General features: G+C 47.1%; 1 protein-coding gene across 6 annotated transcripts in view; it reads right to left on the bottom strand.

Annotated features, from left to right (window-relative positions):
• Positions 1-17,209, bottom strand: part of hikeshi (heat shock protein nuclear import factor hikeshi) — a 95,569-nt gene extending 78,360 nt beyond the window's left edge. For 3 of the 6 annotated variants that reach the window (XM_078402665.1, XM_078402671.1, XM_078402673.1), the window contains exons 1-4: positions 17,046-17,209; positions 3,918-4,155; positions 1,781-1,932; positions 479-597 (exon numbers count right to left, since the gene is read on the bottom strand). In XM_078402665.1, the coding sequence (XP_078258791.1) occupies positions 479-597; positions 1,781-1,932; positions 3,918-4,155; positions 17,046-17,075 (539 nt within the window). In that variant the 5' untranslated portion in view covers positions 17,076-17,209. Of the gene's footprint in view, positions 1-12; positions 334-478; positions 598-1,780; positions 1,933-3,917; positions 4,156-17,045 lie in introns of those variants that run through there. The other 3 variants (XM_078402672.1, XM_078402666.1, XM_078402669.1) reach the window with 3 other exon arrangements.
• Between the last annotated feature and the right edge of the window lie 225 nt (positions 17,210-17,434).

The following is a 17,434-nucleotide window of genomic DNA, read 5'->3' as shown; positions in this document are numbered from 1 at the left end:
AAAAATATATATATTCCAGAAATACAAGTTAGGTAATGCTCAATTGGCATCAATAAGAAAATAGAGAACCTATTGCTAGCAATGTGATTTATTGTTTATTTAGCAACAACCAATTATGCAGTGATTGTATTATAATGAAACAAACAAGTTTCAATACACAGATGCCAATGAGATCCTCATGCATATACTTAAAACACTTCACACCCTACATAATCATCACATTCCATCACGTTTTTTTTCACTCTGCACTGAAAATACTCCTGACCCATGCATGCAGGCCTGTCTGTCTTCTTTCGAGATTTAAATTCAAACTGGCATTTTGGCTGTTTTCCCCTTGAAAAACATGTAATACATAAATATTTCACTGTACCTGGATGCAAGAATTTTGTTTCAAAGCTAGTAATTAGATCAAGGTATGTGTACAGGAAAAAAAAGGTACCAATACTTGTGGTTCAAAACATCAACAATGCATATTTACCATTTCAAGACAATACCTGCAGGAATAAACATCTCAGCAGGATTTGGGGTCATCCGATCCTGGGTCAGTGCAAATGAGGTTGAAAAATTATAGAAATTGTCCAGCATCTTCTGTGTAAACTGAAAGTACAATAAATTATTTAAAGGGCAATCAGATTGTAAAATTGAGTATTCCAAACACTAGTATAAAATATTTGAAATAAAACTATTGCGTGCTGCAGGACAGTTCAAAACATATACTTGAACTTGGTTCCTAACTGTAAAGTATGTGTAGTTTTTGGGAGGGAACAGGTACTAACTCTAAACTCAAGCGAACAAAGTCTCAGAGAAACATAGTTAGAAATTAAATGTACAAAATTTGTGCCCAGAATTGACAATTATTTCAAAAAATAAACTTGCACATAAACCAAGTCAAGACATCCTTAAAAAAAAAAAAAGAAAACTAGTTCAAAATTAGTTTATTCTGGAATGATAATTGCAAAGATGATTGCAAAAGGAGACAAGTCTGAGTTGTTCTTTTCACAATAATAAAACAACGAATCATCAGTCGTGCTTGAATATTCATAATTTAAGGATATTTTGGACAATTTTCCTATTTCTGATCTCTGTGGGACAGAGGTCACTAACATTCAACTTTCTCAATTCAAAGTTAGGTGGCAAAAGCATTTTACAGAACTCAAAATAGTTTTATACTGAAGAAATTCTACACAAACTGTTATTAGTATAATAGCTATTGTTTGATCTAACACGAATGATAAAAAGTGAAAATATGCGCCAGACAAAAGCGAAAAGTGTTAGAAATGATTTGAAGCTACATTCTTTCGCTGGAAAATAAGTTTAATGCAATTTACTGATCCAACTGATTAAAATGTGGGGCAGTATTTACCAAAGTAAATCAGAAAAACGTGAATGAAGCATGTCATTATCAACATGCATATTTGTGAACAATTTAAATTAGGAGCTGTGGCATGATTTGTGTCACTGCTGTTAACTTCACACCAACTGTCCCACTTCTAAATGTTTTAATGTGTTTGCTACATTTACTTTTTACATTCACCACAAAAAAATTAAGTTTAGCGCCGAGTAGCACAAGCCCTGTTTTAATGTTACAACAAATGTTTGATTATCAAACCCTCTTCCAGAATGAGAAATTAGAAGAAAGGTTTATTATTTCTGCACAGTGACTTTTCAAAAGTCAAATTTGAAATGTTTCAACATTGTTCTTAGTCCAATTTCCTTCTTTAAAACGACTATTTTATTTACCTTTCTAAACTTCTCTGAACACCTTTTTTTCTGCACTTACCTGTGTGAATGAATCAACAGTTGAAACAGCTGCACTTGCTTCTGGAGTCTGCTGTGTCAATATTTCCATGGGCTCCACAGATATTCCAATTTGGGCAACTGACTGAGTCTGTGCAATATTCATCATCCCAAAAGGATGCTGGCTACCTTCTTCTTAAGGTGATACAAATTCACGCTTTTAATATGCACATATTCAAAAATCTAGCATACAACATAAACTCCTGTCCAATCAAATGTAAAATCATGGAAACAAAACCGCATTGCAATCAAAGGATCATAAATCTGAAATGAAGTTGTACATCACCTTTATATCCCAATGCTAAAATTACACAATGATTTAATTTTATTTTAAAAGCACAACGGTTCTGAATTATTTAAGCATTGTTTCCAAACAAAATATTTAGATTATGATTTAAATAAAGTACGCAGCAAAGACTTTGTCGGAAATTTACAAAAGTACAAAAGTCCAGCTCTCAGTGGCTCAGTGATATCATGTCATTTCTAAAGTTAGAGAAGATTAGATATTCACTGAGTGGCAATTCTGATACAAATTTTAATAAGTGGCAATCTTTTTTAACGTTTTTCCACTCTCTGCAATCTCTGTCTCCTGACTAACGGACCCCCCCCCCCCCCCCCCCCCTTCTCCTTTTTTTTGGTCTTTTGTTTTGCTTTGTTTTGTTTTATTATATCTTTGAAACACAGAAAGTATGACTAGTTTTTATTTCAATCTATTGAGATACACAGTACTTTGATTGTAGTATTGCCATTTTTGTTTCTATCCTTTAACTGTGATTCTCATCATTGAACTGACATTGTTTTTCATTTTCATGTGTCATATTTCTTAATAAAAATATAAATTAAAAAAAAAAAAAAGATCCAATGCCAGATCAAACCTGGTGGAGGATAATAAGCCCCACTAATTTCAAAGGAGAATTTCGGTTGAGGAGGCAGAGGCGAAGCTTAGTTAATTAAAAATGACAATGTCTAATTATTTCTGTTATCGCTTGAATGTTTTTAATTATTTATTTTGATGTTAATAGATTTTAAATTGATTTAGAACAGAGATTTAAAAACTGATAAAAGTCAATAACACCTTGCCAGAAGACAAGTCCAGCCTAGCTTTGCCTTCTGACAAGGGCATTCTTAAGCAGCAGCTCTGTTCTTTAGGAAAATAACTGCAGATGCTGGTACAAATCGAAGGTATCACAAAAAGCTGGAATAACTCAGCAGGTCAGGCAACATCTCAGAAGAGAAGGAATGGGTGACGCTTCGGGTCGAGACCCTTCTTCAGACCCATTCCTTCTCTCCCGAGATGCTGCCTGACCCGCTGAGTTACTCCAGCTTTTTGTGATACCTTCGCTTTGTTCTTTACTGTCATGTTCCAGTCACCATCCAAATCTCACAATTTGATTCAAAGATGAAGGTCAGCAAGAAAGACTAGTCCAGGTGAATGAAAGTGCATTCCGACCATGGAGATTCCAGGGCAGCAACCAATTGCAGTTTGTCTATTAAGTAGTGAATTTTAGATGTTGTAATTAAAGCATCAGTTCAGCTGCATTATCTCAGAACCAGTGTATAGAAAGGAACTGCAGATGCAAGTATAAACCGAAAATAGACACAAAGTGCTGGAGTAACTCAGCATCGCTAGAAAAAAAGGATGGGTGACGTTTCGGGTCGGGACCCTTCTTTAGATCTGATGACCCGAAATGTCACCCATCCTTTTTCTCCAGAAACAAATGGTGGTGTTAGCTCTATGTTGAGTTTGAAATATGAGTTGAAGCATCATGGCTGAGCAAATAAATGAATGCCAGCTTTGCTGTGGAAGATAGCTTTTGGATGAATTATTACATTAAGGCATTGTCTGAGTTTTCAGGTAGACATGAAAGATCTCAATACCAATACACTTAAAAGTACTGTATCTGATAACCGTCAGCAACAAATATCAAGTATTTGCTTAATTCACTTGTGGAATCTTGCGTGTAAAGTCGTTCCTGATTTGCCTATATAACAGCTAACACCTTAAAAAAGAAACAACTAAAGCATTTTTATGGTTAGGTTTTTTAAAATATCCAAATCGGTCATTTTTTTCTTTATGTCTATACTAAAAGACACTACTTTGAAAGGCAACTTCTACTTACCCGTCTTTAAACGTGATATTTTGAAGATTGCACTGGGTTTTTCATTCGTTATGAATCCCAATAATTGCCATACAGGCATTCCGCTCTTGTCTGGGTAAGAAAAATACACAGATCCTCCTGCTCCTACAGGAAATGGTGTTGTCCCCAGCATAAAGACCACCACGTGATTGACACTCTCATAATCAGGAAGATTAAATACAAATTTCCCCTCTGCAACTTGTTGTGCATCTGTCTGTACCTAATCATTAGAAAGAAACACCATTGGTGAAATCAATATCAGAAACAGAAACAAACATATTTCAATAATGTTTGTACTAGGCAAAATGAAATCTTATTTCATCAGACCAATATGCGTTTTTATGCCCAGCATGCTCTTCTTTCTATCAAATAGTCTTTTTACCCTTTTGCCTTCATATGCAATCCTTCTTTCTCAGAAATGTATCCTTGCTATTCATGTTCCATTTCCTATCACCGGGTTAAAAATTTCTCCAGAGCCCTTAAATTCATTGGCATTAATCTGCACAGAGGCCTCTTATTTTTGGATGCATCACATGGAAGCTTTTTTTTTTTGCTGCCTTCAAAATCATAAACCCAACGGCACCCCCACTACCTGAGAATCCCGAATGAAATATTCACATTGGAAATCCTAATTGCATCTGACCAATATCCTTTGAAATGTAGAGATCCAAACGGTGTGGTTTTATCAAGATCCGATATAAATTTAATGCAACTTCCCTCCCTTTTGTATTCTTCTGATAATCAATCGCAACGTTGTGCTAACATTTTTACATTTGATTTACCATGCATGGGTTCACTAAACAATTAACACATCTGTATAGGTAATTCGTTTATTATTCTATATTATTCATTATTCATTTTCCAAGGAGATGGACAGCTTATTTCACTTTATCAAATTAGACCATTCCTGGCTGGTTTGAGGAAATGGATAAGATCCTTTGCAACTACTTTGAGTCGGTGTAATTCAGATTCAATGATTCTGCGGTTAACTAAATGAGTATGACTAACACAATAATCTCCAGCAGTAAGTGTGCAGAGTAATGCGTCCCAAAGGAAACAATACAACTGTTACATAACCAGAAACCAAGGTTGAACAGTGAGGTCCGTTCCCAGATGAAGTCCAAGTCTGCAGTGTTTAAATCAAATGATCCCGATAGGTACAAGAAACCTGTATGTGACCTTTGCAATACCATCAAGGAAGCCATGAATGAATTCTAGACCAATCTAGTCTCAGGATAACCACAGACACCTGTCCATTGTGGCAAGGCTTGCATGCTAAAACAGCTACAAAATGAAGTCGGCCAGCATCCCACAAGCTCAATGCATTATATGCTTGTTTTGACAGAAAGTTGGTGGAATGATATAATCCGCCAGACAGCCTCAGATGCAACTGTACCCAAGGTCACTGTTGTAGGTGACAGATCAGCCTTCTCGAAAGTGAACTCATGGAAAGCAACTGACCCAGATGGAGAAACTGTAATGAACCTACAGCCGAGAAAGCACACAAAGGCCTCCAAATGACTAATGAAGTTCAGAATGTCTCCAATGACCATTAACATCCTCTACAGATGCATCATAGAAAGCATCCATCCGGGTGCATCATAATTTAGTTTGGCATCAGGTCTGCAAGAGATTGCAAAATTGTAGAAGTAGCCCAGTCTCCTGCAAAAAGTCTATCCCCCTACTCCCAATTCCTCCGTCTACGCCGCATCCTGCGCCCAGGATGAGGTGTTTCACACTAGGGCATCAGAGATGTCCTCATTCTTCAGGAAACGGGGCTTCCCCTCTTCCATTATAGATGAGGCTCTCACTAGGGTCTCTTCCACATCCTGCAGCTCCGCTCTTGCTCCCCCTCCCCCCACGTAACACGGACAGAATCCCCCTCGTTCTCACCTTCCACCCCACCAGCCAGCGTATCCAACAAATCATCCGCCAACATTTCCGTCACCTACAACGGGACCCCACCACTGGCCATATCTTCCCATCCCCTCCCCTTTCTGCGTTCCACAGAGACCGTTCCCTCCATAACTCCCTGGCCCACTTGTCCCTTCCTACCCAAATCACCCCATCCCCAGGCACTTTCCCCTGCAACCGCACGAGATGCAACACCTGTCCCTTTACCTCCCCCCTCAACTCCATCCAAGGACCCAAACAGACTTTCCAGGTGAGACAGAGGTTCACCTGTACCTCCTCCAACCTCATCTATTGCATCCGCTGCTCCAGATGTCAACTTATTTATATCGGCGAAACCAAACGCAGGCTCGGCGCTCGATCCGCATTAACTAATCTGATTTCCCGGTGGCTGAGCACTTCAACTCCCCCTCCCATTCCCAGTCTGACCTTTCTGTCATGGGCCTCCTCCAGTGCCATAGTGAGGCCCACCGGAAATTGGAGGAAAAGCACCTCATATTTCGCCTGGGCAGCTTGCAGCCCAGTGGTATGAACATTGACTTTTCCAACTTTAGATAGTTCCTCTGTCCCTCTCTTCCCCTCCCCCTTCCCAGATCTCCTTCTATCTTCCTGTCTCCACCTATATCCTTCCTTTGTCCTGCCCTCCTGACATCAGTCTGAAGAAGGGTCTCGACCCGAAACGTCGCCCATTCGTTCTCTCCTGAGATGCTGCCTGACCTGCTGAGTTACTCCAGCATTTTGTGAATAAATACCTTCTGCAATCAGGTATCTTTCTGATTGCATTGTTGATGGACATATGTATGCCTTGATTGAATTCATGAATGGCATAATTTGACTGGATAGTATGCAAAGTTTTTCACTTTATCTTGGTCCACATAACATTAATAAACCAATGTGGCGGATCAGGCCACTCCTCGGGTCAGCCCCCTCGTTACGTGACGGACAGGTGAAAGGGGTTAAAAGCCAGACCAAGGGAAGGCGTGGATCATCCCTTGGAGAACTACGCTGTGGGCACCAGCTCACAGCCTAATAAAGAATCTAACTAAACACTGCCTGGCGTCTTGCCTTTTCTCTGGCCTCCGCCAGGCCACTACATTGGTGACCTCGACGGACATCACACGTAGTGATGTCGAACAATGGGCAACCCGGTCCTGCCGCCCTCGCGCAACCCGGTCCTGCCGCCCTCGGCCCTGCCGACCTCGAGGCCGTCTCCCTCAAACTCCCGACCCTGTGGACCGAAGAGCCTGAGGTCTGGTTTCAGCAGGCAGAGGCACAGTTTGCTGTGCGAGGGGTAACCGTCGACTTGACGAAGTACTTTTACGTCGTCGGCGCCCTGGACCAGGCGACAGCAAGGCAAGTAAAGCCCTACCTTAATGACCCCCCCGCGGATGACAAATATAAGGGCCTGAAAGAACTCCTTATCAGGAGGTTCGGCCTCAGCGACGCCGAGAGGGCAACTCGCGTTATGAGCCAGGGGGGGGCTCGGGGACCGACGGCGTCGGCCCTTCTGGAGGACATGCTCGCCCTTATGGGCAACCACCCGCCCTGTTTTTTATTCAAGCAGGCCTACCTGCGGCAGCTCCCCGTCGACCTCCGTTCTCAGCTCGCAGAGGACCCCTTCACCGACACGCAGCGGCTGGGCGAGCGGCTGACCAAATTTGGATGTCCCGTCAGGAGGACCTGGCAGCCCTAGCCGTCTTTTCCGCGGCGTCGGAAGGCCAACAGCAAGCTGGGGCCGCCGTCGACCCCGTTTCAGGACGACCCCCGCGGCGAAATCCGGCCGCCATCAGGGAACCCCGGTGCCGGCACGTCCTTCTCGCACGGCCCGCCGACAATTCAGCCAGACGCCACCAGAGGTCGCTGGTGGTCGGCCCAAGCAGCACCACCTCCAATACCGCTGGAGACCACCGGAGGTCGCTGGTGGGCATCCCAGTCTGCACCACCACCGGACACCAGCAAAAGCTGGTGCTATTATCACCGTCGTTGGGGACCGAACGCCAAGCAATGTCGCCTACCCTGTGCCTTTCCGGGAAACGCGAGGGCCGGCCGTCAGTGATCCCTTCGGCGGCCGGCCAGATCCATCGCGTGTTCGCTCGGGATCGCCGCACCGGGGGTCGGTTCCTCGTCGACACTGGAGCAGAGGTGAGCGTCCTACCTCCTTCCACCGCCGATATCCATACGGGCAAACACGGCCCCCTCCTCACTGCGGCGAACGGTAGCCCCATCAACACTTACGGGGTCTGCCAGCTCGCCCTTAACTTCGGCGACAGCTGGTTCACGTGGCAGTTCATCATTGCCGATGTTTCCCAGCCGCTGCTGGGCGCCGACTTCCTGCGGGCGCATTCCATGCTCGTGGATGTCGGGCGGCAGCGCCTGGTGCACTCCAGCACGCTGAGGCCGGTCTCCCCCAACGTCGGACACCTGTCGTCCGTGGATGCGACGTACGCGCGCATCCTGGCGGACTTCCCGGACATTGTGGAAACCCACTTCTCCTCCTCCACTCCCAAGCACGGGGTGCAACATCACATCCCCACCACCGGGCCACCCGTGCACGCCCGAGCGCGGCGTCTCGCTCCAGACAAGCTCCGTCTAGCTCGAGAGGAGTTTCATCAGATGGAGTCAATGGGCATCGTGCGCCCTTCCGATAGCCCGTGGGCGTCACCACTCCACTTGGTCCCCAAGGCGGACGGGGGTTGGCGACCGTGCGGGGACTATCGGCGCTTAAATGACGCGACCGTTCCCGACAGGTACCCGGTTCCGCACATCCAGGACTTTAATGCCCACCTGGCCGGAGCATCCGTGTTCTCCAAGGTGGACCTTGTGCACGGATATAATCAAATCCCGGTCCACCCCGATGACATCCCCAAGACTGCCATCATCACCCCGTTCGGCCTATTCGAGTTCCTACGGATGCCGTTCGGGTTGAAGAACGCCGCACAGGCCTTCCAACGGCTTATGGACTGTGTGTGCCGTGGCCTAGAATTCGTCTTTGTCTACTTGGACGACGTACTCGTGGCCAGCCGCTCGAAGCAGGAGCACTGCACCCACCTCCGCCAGCTGTGTAAACGCCTCAGCGAGTACGGTTTGTCCATCAACACTTCCAAGTGCCGTTTTGGGGTGACGGCCATCGATTTCCTCGGCCATCGGGTGACCCCACAAGGGGTGGTACCTCTTCCGGACAGGGTCGAAGCTGTCCGCCGTTTCCCCTGACCGACCACTGTCAAGGGCCTGCAGGAATTCGCTGGGATGGTCTCGTTCTATCACCGCTTCCTGCCGTCGGTAGCCCGAACTATGCGCCCACTCTTCCACCTCATGGCTGGTCGCCGCAAGGAGGTCGAGTGGGACGACGAAGCAGGAGCGGCCTTTGAGCAGGCTAAGGAGGCCCTGGCCAGGGCCACGATGCTCGTCCATCCTAAGGAGGATGCCCCAACCGCCCTGACCGTGGACGCTTCGGAGGTGGCGGTCGGCGCGGTGCTAGAGCAGCACATCGACGGGTGTTGGCGGCCACTCGCCTTCTTTAGCAGGCACCTCAGCGGGGCCCAACGGCATTACAGCGCGTTCGACCGGGAGCTCCTCGCCCTCTACCTCGCGGTACGCCACTTTCGGTACTTCCTAGAAGGGAGACCCTTTACCGCGTTCACAGACCACAAGCCACTCACATTTGCGTTCGCCAAGGTTTTGGATCCGTGGTCTGCGCGGCAACAGAGACAATTGGCTTATGTGTCGGAATATACCACCTCAATTCGGTTCGTGGAGGGAAAAAACAACAGGGTGGCCGACGCCCTGTCTAGACCCGCGATCCACGCCGTCCTACAAATGGCCGGGGGGATCGACTATTCCGCCCTAGCAGCCGCACAGCGGGGGGACGAGGAGATGGCCGCCTATCGTACAGCCGTGTCCGGCCTGCAGCTGGAGGACATTGTCTGTGGCCCCGGGGATACAACACTGTTGTGCGACACCTCCACTGGCCTGCCACGGCCCATCGTCCGTGTCGTCTGGCGTCGCAGGGTATTCGAGGTGCTCCACGAGCTGTCTCACCCCTCCATTCGGGCGACGGTGGCCCTTGTATCCTCCCGTTTCATGTGGCACGGGCTGCGTAAGCAGGTCGCACACTGGGCACGTACCTGCATCCCGTGCCAAACTTCAAAAATCCAGCGACACGTGCGTGCGCCTCTGCAAGAGTTTCGTGTCCCTCGGCAGCGCTTCGACCACATTCATGTAGACATCGTGGGGCCGCTGCCGCCGTCCCGGGGCATGACCCACCTCTTCACTGTGGTAGATCGCTTCACGCGGTGGCCGGAGGCCATTCCGCTGGCAGACACCTCGACGGCCACCTGCGCGCGGGCCTTGGCGGCTCACTGGATCGCCCGGTTCGGGGTGCCACTGGACATTACATCCGACCGGGGGCCACAGTTCACTTCGGAACTGTGGTCGGCCATGGCAAGACTCTTGGGTGTCAGCCTACACCACACTACGGCGTACCATCCACAGTCGAACGGGTTGGTGGAACGCTTTCACCACCAGCTGAAAGCTGCCCTGAAGGCTCGGCTCACGGGCCCAGACTGGGTGGACGCCCTGTCGTGGGTTTTGCTGGGGATCCGCACCGCACCCAAGGAGGACTTGGCCTCCTCCTCCGCCGAGTTGGTGTACGGGGCCCCCTTGACGGTTCCCGGGGAGTTCATCCCACCAGCGCACGGTCGAGTGGAGCAGCCTTCTGACGCCCTGCAACGTCTTCGGCAGACGGTGGGCAGGCTGGCACCTGTGCCCACATCACGTCATGGGACATTCCAGCCACACGTCCCTGCCGCTCTGGAGGACTGCCAGTTTGTGTTCCTGCGCAGGGACGCACACCGATCACTTCTCCAGCGGCCGTACGAGGGCCCCTTCCGGGTCCTACAACACGGCTCGGCCACATTCGTTCTGGACATGGGGGGTCGCAGAGAGACTGTTTCGATCGCACGGCTGAAGCCGGCACACGTGGACATTGATCGGCCGGTGCCGGTTGCACAGCCCCGCCCGCGCGGTCGCCCCCCGTCCAAGCTACCCCCTCCAGTGTCTGCTACGACCCCTCCACCTGTCGGTCAGTCGCCGGTCCCTGCGCCGGTCATGGTGCGCACCCGGGCTGGTCGCCTCGTGCGCCCTCCTGTCCGTTTTGTACCTCCGGTTCTTGGGGGGGGTCCTGTGGCGGATCAGGCCACTCCTCGGGTCAGCCCCCTCGTTACGTGACGGACAGGTGAAAGGGGTTAAAAGCCAGACCAAGGGAAGGCGTGGATCATAAAGAATCTAACTAAACACTGCCTGGCGTCTTGCCTTTTCTCTGGCCTCCGCCAGGCCACTACACCAAGGCCAATAGACCAGCTCACACTCAATTAAATTATATTTCTTTTACACAAAAAAAATTGAAAATATGTTATATTTTATACTTGGTTTTAACCCCACCACTAATTTATTGAAAATCCCAAAATTCTAATATTGCACAATTCCAGTTCCCAAGTCCAAATTACCCAGTATTTGATAGAAAATAGAAGTCCATTCAACAACACTGAAACATTGTCTTCCACCTTCTGTTGAAATTACCATTAACCTTGTGAGTAATAGTAGTAATTGTACAGTTCTCATGCAAAGATAACACACATATTAAATATATATCCTATAATAAATATTAATGATTACTTTTGTGTTAGAGGTTACTTTCAAATGAAAACAAAGTTTGGTACTAAAGTTAAGACTGAATCTTATGATTTCTTCCCACCGAAATCAATAAGATTGCTAAACTTGCACCATGTTAAACTGGTACCAGTTCAGAGAGCAAATGAATAAATTATTAAATTAGGCTGCTCACACAATAATATCAATAATATGCATATGAAAGGAGATATACATCTGAATCCAAGGCAGAGAATCGTCATAGGTGATCACTCAAGGTATGATCGTCCTTCTGGTGGGTGTTTTCTGTTGGACCTGAGATGGCTGAAAAAGCCAATATTGGAGCCACAGCCTTTGCAGGTGTTATGTCCCTCCAGGTGGATGCCTGTGCCTGACAACTTTTAATGTGGGGACATAGTGAACAGAACCCACCACATGGTCCTTGACAGAGACAGACACAGAACCAGGTCCAATGGCATGGGCTCCACGACTGTTGGGATTTTCTCCCTGCTGCAGCCTTCATCCACCTTCTCAGCCATTGTGATGCTCCACCTGCTGGCCAGCCATCATCCTCCACCTGATCCACCATTGAAGTAGTCTTCTTAGGCCACACTTTGTCAGGAGCTTTCCCATCGATTGCCTGCCATGGGTAACACGACCAGGGTACAAGACATCAATGAAGCCACATTTGGGGTATTGTGTTCAGGTTTTGCACACTATTATAGGAAGGATATCGTGAAACTGGAAAAAGCACAGAGATTCATGAGAATGTTTCATGGACTTGCAGTCTTCAGCCATAGAGAGATGTTGGGCAAGCTAGGATATTATTCCTTGGAGTCCTTGGATGAGGTTGTCTACTTTGGATGCAAGAAAGAAAGAAATATTTTCTTAAATGGCGAAGGAACAATGGTACTTAAACACAATAATCAATTTGCTGGAGAAACCCAATGGGCATAGCAACATCTTTGAGGGTTGGGTATTGTCAATGTTTTAGATTCAAACCCTACATCAGGTCTAAGAATGGAGAGAAAAGATTGCAAGTATAAAGAGGAATGCTGAAATAGGTGGCATTAGTGATTAATGGGTCAAAGAGAGTTGAAGGGTGATGGGCAAATGCAGCCTGGCTGGGGAGGATCAGGGGATGGTTGAGAGACAGAGGCAGGTGAATGATAGATGAAGACAGACAAAAAACTAAGGCAGTTGGAGCCATGGAGGGGAAAGGAAGGTAAAAGTGAAGACAGCAGCTGGTGGGTGATAAGCTGGAACACAAAGACTACCAGTGCTGGAACCTGATAACTTGGAAAGTGATAATGGGAAGTATTAGATAAAAGGAAGGATGGCTAGATTAGTGCGGAAATGGGAAAATTTGAAGTGGCATGCAACTGGGGGCTCGAGATTGCCACTGCGAACAGAGCACAGGTACCCTGCAAATCGGTCACCTAGTCTGCAGTGAGGAAGGAGATTGTGTTGCATTTCTTGCATTTGCAGGGGAAAGATGAGTTGACCAGGGAGTCACGGAGGGAGTGGTCTCTGCGGAAGGTGAAAGGAGTGGGGAGGAGAAGTGGTAGCTACCGGTGGGATTTTGTTACAGCTGGCAGAAATGAAATTTAAATATCCTAACACATTGCTAAAATAGGCAATGAAAGAGAAACACGTTTTATCAGAGGGCATGGAATACAAAAGTGAGATTAGCCTTCACTCCTATTTATTCTGCGCTGAGTACTGCACTGTGTTTTGGGCAGCACACTATAGAAAAATATCAGTCTCGGGGGGGCTTGTAAAATTTATTATAAAGTTCAATAGTTGAAAGCAAACTATCTCAACATCACCACCCCATTCCTTCCCTTTATTCATGTCTCTGTTTTTTTCAAGTGCTTGTGGAACACATAGTACTGGATGATTTTTAAGAGATCTCAAGAGTGTTTATCATATGCCCAAGATATGAACCAGAACAGTGAAAACCTTACCTGATGCACCCTTACAACTTTGGATCAGATGCAAGATTAATGAGAAATATACAATTAACTAGTTATTCAAATAAATCTTACATTGATAGTGCCATACATCAAAATATGTGGTTGTGAAAAGTGGTTTGGTGCTGATGACTGATGGAAAGTGCGTTTTTTGAACCTGGAGGTAACAGTTCTGAGGATGCTCTACATTCTGCCCGATGGTAGCAGCAAGAAGAGAGCATAGTCAGGCTGGTGTGGTGGGTCTTTGACGATATTAGCTGCCTTCTGAAGCAGTGCACTCTGTCGATCCCTTCAACGGTAGAGAGGTCAGATGGACCAAGCAATGTCCATTGCTTTCTGCGGTTTCCTTCTTTCTGGGTGTTCTAATTTCTAATTAGAAATTAGGTCGGACAGGCCACGATGCAAACTGTCAGTATATTTTCCACCAAATACCTGTGTAAGTTCAATGAAGTGTTCAGCTCATACTGAATTTCCTCAAACTTCTGATGAAGTAGAAGCACTGGAGAGCTTTTATCAATGTGCTGGGCCAGGCCAGATTATCAGAGAATTTTACATCCGAGAGCTTGAAGCTGTCGGTTCTCTCCATTGCCATTCCACCATTTTCGACATACATGCTATTCGACTTTCCCTTCTTGAAGTCAACAATCAGCTCCTTGGTTTTGCCAGCATCGACTGCAAGATATTCTTTTTAGCACGATTAAACCAGTTTGTCCATCAGTTCCTATATTCCGATTAATCATTACTCGTCATTTGTCCAAAGACGGTTATCCTCGTCGAATGTAAAGGTACCATTTTAGCTACATCTGGTTACATGGTTATAGTTAAATTGTAGAGCAAGGGCATGCTGCCTCGAGGTACTCCTGCTGATGGTTAGCAAGGAGGAGCTTTTGCTGCCAATCTGCATTGATTGTGGCTTGTCAGAAAGGAGCAGAGATCCTGTTCCCCGAGTTTCACGATGACTTTGTAAGGAACAATAGTGTTGAATAATGAGCTGTAGTCGACGAACAGCAGCTTGACGTACATGTTCCAGATGTCCAGGTGTTGCAGTACAGAGTAGAGCACCAACAAGATCGCATCCTCTGTCCATCAGTTGCAGGGTTAGGTGAAATGAGTGGGTCCTGGACATTACTGAGGCAGGAGTTGATCTGAGTTATTACCAACCTCTCAAAGAACTTCATCACAAGGATGAGCAGAACTTTGCTTTAAGTAAAATATGAGGACACACGCCTGTTAAGCTTTTCACAACCTTTGTTTGCTATTTGACCCAGAAGTGTGGTTCCAATCACATATGCTTTGTGGCCAGGACAGTCACTGGCCATTACTTTTACCCAGTAATATCACACATTTCCACGCGTATTAAGTTTAGTTTAAAGATACAGTGGGCGGCACAGCAGTAGAGTTGCTGTAAAGCGCTAGAGCACCGGGTTTGATCCCGACTATGGGTGCTTGTCTGTACTGAGTTTGTATGTTCTCCCCATGACCGCGTGGGTTTTCTCCGAGATCTTCGGTTTCCCCCCACACTCCAAAGGCGTACAGTATTATAGGTTAATTGGCTTGGTATAAATGTAAATTGTCCCAAGTCCGGTAGAATAGTGTTTGTGTGTGGGGATTGCTAGTTGGTGTGGACTTGGTGGGCCAATGTGTCTGTTTCCATGCTGTATCTCTGAAGTAAATACAGCACAGAAACAGGCCCTTTGGCCCACCGAGTCCGTGCCAACAAGCGAACTCTATACCCTAACACTATCCGACACACTCGTCACAATTTACAGAAGTCAAATTAACCTGTAAACCTGTACTTCTTTGGCGTATGGAAGGAAATCGGAGCACCAGAGGAAAACTCACATGGTCACAGGGAGAACGTACAAACTCCATATAAACAGCACCGATCAGGATCCGGATCAGGGTTAGGATCCAACCCGGGTCTCTGGCGCTGTAAGGCACTATCTCTACCACTGTGCTATCTGCTCCGATCACCAAAACCATCATCCATACCTTTGTTTCCTCCATATCTGACTATTCCAACATACGCACGGCAGAATGTCAGCACCGTTGTGCCAAGGCCATGCCCGACATCGGCCCCTGCTCACTCTGTAGGAGGGTAGAGAATCGGACGACCGGTGGGCGGACCAGTTGCCGGAGGCAATGTAGTGTCTCAACGGTGGAGCAATAGGCTTGGAGGAATTGTGTTGGATTAGGCTCTGCTGCAGCATGGGGCTCGACTGAACCAAGCGCCACTCCAAGAAGCCTAGCATGTGCACTAGACACAGCCTGCTGCGGCACAGAGCAGTGGAGCAGCAGTGGAGTACACCAACAGCCACGCCAACCGTGCAACGCAGCCTGGACAATGGGCAGGTTAAGAACTCTACACCCGTAACAAATGGGACTTGGATATGGCACCAAATCTGACAACTCTGTACACTGACTCAGTGTACTACTGTTATACACTTGGACTGTATCTGAAATGTTTATCTAAAATGGATCTAAGTGCTTATGTATTGTGATACTTGTACCAAACTGTATACAAAAATGTGTTTCACTGTACCGAGACAAATAAAATACAATTGAACCATTGATTTGTAGTTAACCAGGACTACTGGGCATGTTCCAACTTACAGCGTCCCTTTCGCTCATCACCCCTGTGCTTGCTAACTTGCACTGTCTGCTGGTTAAATATTCAATTCTAGAATTCTCACATTTTCAAAGTGTCTTCAAATTCTTCCACTATCTTCAGAAAAATGGTGCCTATGCTTTCAACTGCCACCTAAACACCAGAATATTGTTCCGAGACCTTTCCTCTTTCTCCAACATATTGGAAAATCATTTTATTTGTACTTGTAGTCAAGTTTATTGTAATGTACACAAGTATGGTGAGGCACAGCATAATGAAAATCTTGCTTGCAGCGTCTCTGGAAGTCATGATGGGGCAACGTTTCGGGTCGGGATCTTTCTTCGCATGACATCACAGGCATACAGACTCGGACAACACAAAAATACAAATTACACATGCATTCTGGAAGACGGTGGGAAAAAGTGATTGTACAATAACAAAAAAAAGACAATTAGAAAACAAATCCAAGAGTTATCCGTTGCGTTCCTTTGCGAGGCAGGATTGGGATTGCGCAGGTCGGTCCTCTGAAATATCTTCACGTGGCTCTGTGTGAAAATTTGTTTTGATAACAACTCTAGTGAAGCCATTTGTGAGGCTCGAGTACTATAAGCACATGTCGTTGGTGTGGAGCAGCCAGATGCGGGAACAGACAGCCACACGAGAGCTGCCCCCTTCGCACCTTAGAAAGCGAGCACTGCCCCTCGCCACGCAAGGCAGCATCTACCCAAACCACGGCACAGCCACAGCATTGAAACTGGACTGAAGTCAATCTATCCCGTCGTTTCTGAAACCCCTTCGCTCCCCCACCCCCACCCCCAGCCTCCATCGTTGTTACTTTTCACTCACCAGAACAATCGCGCTGTTTTTCAGACGCCAATTTGTTTTGGTTTAAAAAGAAACACTTGAAGCCCAACTTAGGAAGGGTGCAGGTCTTGTGCACGGAGCCGGTGCCGACCCGGGGAATAAACTCACCAATCGCCCCGCAACGAGGCATCCGAACATGTTGCCCCGGCAGCCGCGCCGCCGCTAGGCGCCTCGTCCACAACTCCAACCAGTTTTTGACATGTTAACGCCCCTCTCGCCGAGAAACGCAGAACCTTCTGGAACCCGCAGCGCCGCCGCCGCCGCCGCCGCCCTTCGACCTTTCACATCGGAAGTGCTCCCAAGCCTACTACGGTTACCATGGTAAACGCGCCCGCCGTGCAGGGTAACGCCCTCTCCTCTCCTCTCCTCTCCTCTCCATCAGTCAGATCCAGCGCAGACTGGGCCATCGTTTCGCTGAACACCTCCGCTCCCGGTTACTGAACACTTTAACTCCCCCTCCCATTCCCACTCTCTGTCCTGGTCCTCCTCCACTGTCA

Source organism: Rhinoraja longicauda, chromosome 7, assembly GCF_053455715.1.
Source record: "Rhinoraja longicauda isolate Sanriku21f chromosome 7, sRhiLon1.1, whole genome shotgun sequence".
Classification (NCBI taxonomy): Eukaryota; Metazoa; Chordata; class Chondrichthyes; order Rajiformes; family Arhynchobatidae; genus Rhinoraja; species Rhinoraja longicauda.
The sequence above is the reverse complement of the archived record's forward strand: the minus strand, read 5'-3'. Positions and strand labels throughout refer to the sequence as shown.